At 40.1% G+C, this 5,080-nt stretch overlaps 1 protein-coding gene across 1 annotated transcript in view; it reads right to left on the minus strand.

The window, feature by feature from the left end:
* The window catches only part of LOC119485897 (NACHT, LRR and PYD domains-containing protein 3-like), a 65,254-nt gene that overhangs the window by 54,437 nt on the left and 5,737 nt on the right, over positions 1-5,080 (minus strand). Inside the window, 5 exon segments of the mRNA XM_037765729.1 lie at positions 3-231; positions 307-373; positions 2,196-2,297; positions 3,178-3,300; positions 4,261-4,349. Of these exon segments, the coding sequence (XP_037621657.1) occupies positions 3-231; positions 307-373; positions 2,196-2,297; positions 3,178-3,300; positions 4,261-4,340 (601 nt within the window). The 5' untranslated portion in view covers positions 4,341-4,349.

Genomic DNA, 5,080 nt, shown 5'->3' on the forward strand with positions numbered 1-5,080 from the left:
ACTGCTCTGCAGAGAGTCCGCCAGCTCTTCCTGCTTCATTCTCCTCAAGAAGTGCAGTGCGATATTCAGAAACGCCTCTCTGCTGCTTCTCCTCTTCTCCTCCTCCTCACCATCCAACGCCTCCTCAACGTCACTCTGCCTCTCTAAGCATTCTGGGTAATCTAGACTCAGAATCTTTTGGAACTTTTCCAGCTCGTTCTTCACAAAGGTGACAATGCTTTCCTCAAGATGCTGGAAAAGAAGAAAACCTAAGAATTTAACATTATGTTGATTTCATTTGGAGGTAAAAGTTGGACATTTACACACCATAAATATGGACGTCAAATCTGTTGGATGATGCTGGGCAGACTGACCACCGGGAACTTGCTGAACACTGCAGAGAAAACATCAAATATGATGATTCCAGATATCAACAGATGCACCTTTTTGCAAATGTTGCTTTTGGGGACATGTAATTGAATAGATGGTACAGTTTTCTGGTAAATGAGAAAGTAAAGCTGTAAAATGAGAAAGTTTGCTCCGGCTGGTGGGCGGTGCTTGGTATTTCCTCAACTGATCTCAACATGGCTACCGGGTCACAAACTTTCTCATTTTACAGCTAAACAGTACACTACAAGATGTTTCTGAGAACATTTGAGGTGAGAAATAGGCATTACAGTAACAGAATATTGATTCATATTTGATCAGCGCTGCCTAGTTTGACCGTTTGATCGGAGTTCGCAAATGATTGACAGCTGCTCAGAGACGGCAGGCTCCAGCTCGGCTCTGATTGGTTGTTTTCCTCCGGTCTATGAAATCCTGCAGATGCCATTAGGAGCACCGGAGGACACAGAGACACATGCTTTTTTCTGATTACCTGTCTCATACACTATTGTCAGGATATAGTGACCATTTTATAAAAATAACTTTTTAAAATCATATTTACTCCAATTATACCCACTCCTGTTTTGATTATAAATAAATTATAAATAAATACAGGCAAACAGAATCATCTCCCACAATAAAAAGCTGATAAAAGGAATAAAAAGACGACAATAAAAAGGCAACATCACATAAAAGCAAGTCTATAAAAATGTGTTTTTAGAAGTGATTTAAAAGAGGATGCCGATTCTGCAAGCCTCATCTCCTCAGGCAGGTCGTTCCAAAGCCGAGAGGCCCTGATGGCAAAAGCGAAGTTAGATTCAAGACTCCACTTTGGAATGACCAAAAAGGCCCCACCTGAGGATCTGAGGCTGCAGACCGCCTCATATGGGGTCAACATCTCCGCTACATACAGTAGCTTGGGGCTAGACCCAGACGTGCTTTAAAAATGATCAGTAAAATCTTAAAATCAATTCCAAATCAAACAGGGAGCTAATGGAGAGAAGGCGGGTTTGGGGTGATGTGATGTCATCTGTTAAAACCAGTAAGAAGTCTAGCTGCTGCATTCTGAACTAGTTGGAGGCGAGAGAGTGACTCCTGTGAATCCACAACCGTCCTTTCCCGCTGACCCGCAACGGAAAAAATTTGATAGGGAAAAAATAAATGTTGTGATGGCTGCGGGATGGAAGGTAGACCAGCCTCAAAAAAATACAACTGAGAACTGAGAAAACAAAAATGTTGTCCTGTACTGATCCACACTTCCTCCGGTAAGAGTACTGGTCCCAGTTAATTCGCCTCAGGAGCTATAAGATGCTTGAAACTGATCTGAGTTACTTTTCAAAATGTGGCATTATTATTTTTTGTGAAATGTATTTGAAATTGTCTAGCAGTAGACAAACAAGTATCTTCATTATTGATTAATCTTGATTCAGATTTTAAGTAATTGATAGTAAAATATCAGAAAAGGCTGAAAAATGTTCATCACACGTTTCCAGGGTCTACATTTGGTATTAGTTGCTATAGAAGAGAGAAAAGCAGTAAATCATCACATTTCGGAAGATGGAATCAGAGATTGATTTAAGAGTTTTGGTTGATAGATGATTTGATATGAATTGGTGGAAATTAATTTACTCTCAATTGATCAATTAATTAATGTATTAGTTGTTGCTGTGGCTTAAAAAAAAACATGTTTTTTAGAAATCCGCCCTTCAATACAGAATGCTTATCTTTGAAAGAAAACATTAAATCAGTGTAGTATGAAAGCTGAGACCAGCTGATCCTTTAGTGTCATGGAGAGCTGCAGAATAACAAACACATCTGGTTTAAGTTCTTACCTTTCTCCATCTCTGATAAAGCCAATAGGTTCAATCATGGACCAGTCACTCTTGATGGACACACAGCTGGGTACAGGAGAGTCTGGTGTCTGCTGATGAACACTGATAGAAACACACAGAAAAACCAACACACCTCTCAAACATTCAACTACATATTTATGATCGAATGTGAACTTGAATGAAAAAATTTATATTGATAAGAACTAAAAGTCAAGTGTTCTTTTCATTGCAACATTAGCGCCCAGCAGCAGAGCTACGCTTACGACATTTTGGACTGAAAGCAACTACAGGACGCCAGTAAAACGTCCGCCTACAAAGTGCCGTACAAAAGTAATTAATTCTATTGTCATAATTTGAATGTCTCTACTGAAATGGCCTGTGTTGAACAATAAACATATTTTAAAAAATACATACAATTATAAATATTTACTTACTTATTTATTTATTTACTAAACTTTTTTGCCCAGACGCTATTGATGTACAATAGATCACAGACCATAGATGTATAAGAGAGCTCTCTTATAGTGCCCTAAACAATTCTAAACAAGTGGGGGAAAAAACGAGAGCACATGGCAGGTACACTACTTTCTGCTAAACATCTTGCAAACATCTGCGCACCCTGAATTATATGACCCCACTGAACAATAACCTCACTTTTTTCACATGATTGGAGCAACATCAGCTTCAGAGTTGGATTATCCAGTTTGGAACATTAAATAATGTTCATAATATTAGTTTGCTAAACTGGTTATATTAATAATGTCATGTTGTGAATCATTTCCTGATATAACTCTTTAAAATATGACAATGATATAAGAGGAGGTGGAGAACATTACAGGAGTGTTCTTTGAAATGACATTAAAACGTTGTGTGAATGTTGCAAATGAAACGTTCCTCCAACAACAATATTGTTAGAACTTGAATAGAACATGATGCAATGTTATGGAAACGTTCCCTGCTAGCTGGAACTAGGTTGACTCACTGAGTCTCTGAAGGTGAAGGTGTTTTTTTAAACACGAAAGGTGGATCCATGGACTGGCGGCTCTTGATGGACACACAGCTGGGTTCAGGTTCAGTAGAGTCTGGTCTCTGCTGGTGCTCTGGGCTTCAACACAACACACACATAGAGATTTGACTGTGAATAATGTTGGTGGAGTGACCTGAGTGCTGAGCTCCGACATGGGGAAGAATCACGGACAATAGGTCCTGTTCAGACCTGGTATTAACATGCGTCCTGAGTGATCGGATCACAGGTGGACAGCTTTAAGTACAATTGTGAACGCATTGAGATCCAATCACATATCACATTCAGAGGTGGTCTGGGCCACATATGGTCACATTCTTTTAGCGGTGTGTACGCGAATGTGTCCTGGGCCTCATTAAGGACCGCCTACTCAACTGATGTCCCGCTGGGATCCGCTGGTCTCTGCACTCCTCAGGTGAATAGACGGGCAGACGAGAGCGCTTGTCTGCCTCGTGACATGGAAACGGCTTCTGTGCTCTACTGTATTCTGTCGGTACAACTGTATTTTATTAAAATATATCTTATTTATAGGCTACATATCTACAGATTATCAGACTAGGCACGAGAAGTGCATTATTATCATACTGTCAGTGATGCGTCTGTGTTTTTGTTCTGGTGATTTGCATGGAGCTGACACCTGCCCATTCACTCTCTCTCATCCCCGGCTCTCTGAAGCTCTGTACCCCCGTTACCTGGCAAAGGCAGCGGTGTTGGCGGTACGGAGGTCCTTGGGGACCGCCAGTAAAATAACCTTTTATTTTGATGTTAATAAAATGTACCCAAATTCACGAATATGTAGGATGTTACTACCGACATTCATGTAATATTGCGTCACAGCGTCTGCTGTATTAGTCATGTGTTTACTACGTGTTTATTTGCATATAGAGCGGGGAAATGAGATCGGATCACAAGTGGTTACTCAAGATGCATTCTAATGCCAGGTGTGAACAGATGTACTTAAAGCTGTCCACTTGTGATCAGATCACTGAGGACGCATGTTAATGCCAGGTCTGAACAGGGCCTTAGAGATTGTCATCTCACCTTTGAGCTTTGGTCTGGCTGCCATGTTCCTTGGTTTTAGAGGGAGAGTCTCCCTCCTCTGCCTCCTCACACTGGTCCATAGCAGAATCCTGTATCTTCACACAAACACAACAACATGCTGTCAGAGCTGACACATCATTTAGCATCATTCCTGTCAGTCACATGACAAACACGCAGGGCTCTGACTGGAAGAAACTAGCAAAGCTTTCTGACACCAAATTCACAACAAATACTAAATACACAAATCTGACAGTTTACATGACAAAGAAGAAATGTTGTAGCTGCAGTGTAATATCTACTTTAATAATTTCCTTTATGTACTTTCGGGATCTTTAAAGATTCAGGTGCCAGTAAAAAAAGTGAACTAGATACCAGTTTTTTTTTACCCAGTTTAAAAAAACATTGAACTGAAACAGTCTAAACAGTCAGTCAGATCGCTGAAGTTATTTGTTCCCATTTGTATGAAAATAAAAGTGTGTTTTTGTTATAAACGGAGTTGACCGTGTGGACTGTGAGCTAGTTTCTAGTGAAGACACCTAACATTAAAACAAGAACCACAACCAAAATATTTAGCCCAACCTTAAAAACTAAACTGAATTAGAATTTTAAGAAAAATGTTGTGGGGACATTATATACCACTTTTAGAGGAAAATAACATGAAAAATATGGCTGTCACATTTAATCAGACATCATTCATGTTAGAACACGTTGAAGCTGCAGTCAGAAAATCTGAGGCAGAGAAACCACAGATCAGCTGATGTAGTTCTGCTATCAGTCCACTAGATGGAGCAGCCCAGCACAGAACTGCAGTCAGTCATCT

The sequence above is a fragment of the Sebastes umbrosus genome, chromosome 3 (assembly GCF_015220745.1).
Source record: "Sebastes umbrosus isolate fSebUmb1 chromosome 3, fSebUmb1.pri, whole genome shotgun sequence".
In the NCBI taxonomy this organism is placed as follows: Eukaryota; Metazoa; Chordata; class Actinopteri; order Perciformes; family Sebastidae; genus Sebastes; species Sebastes umbrosus.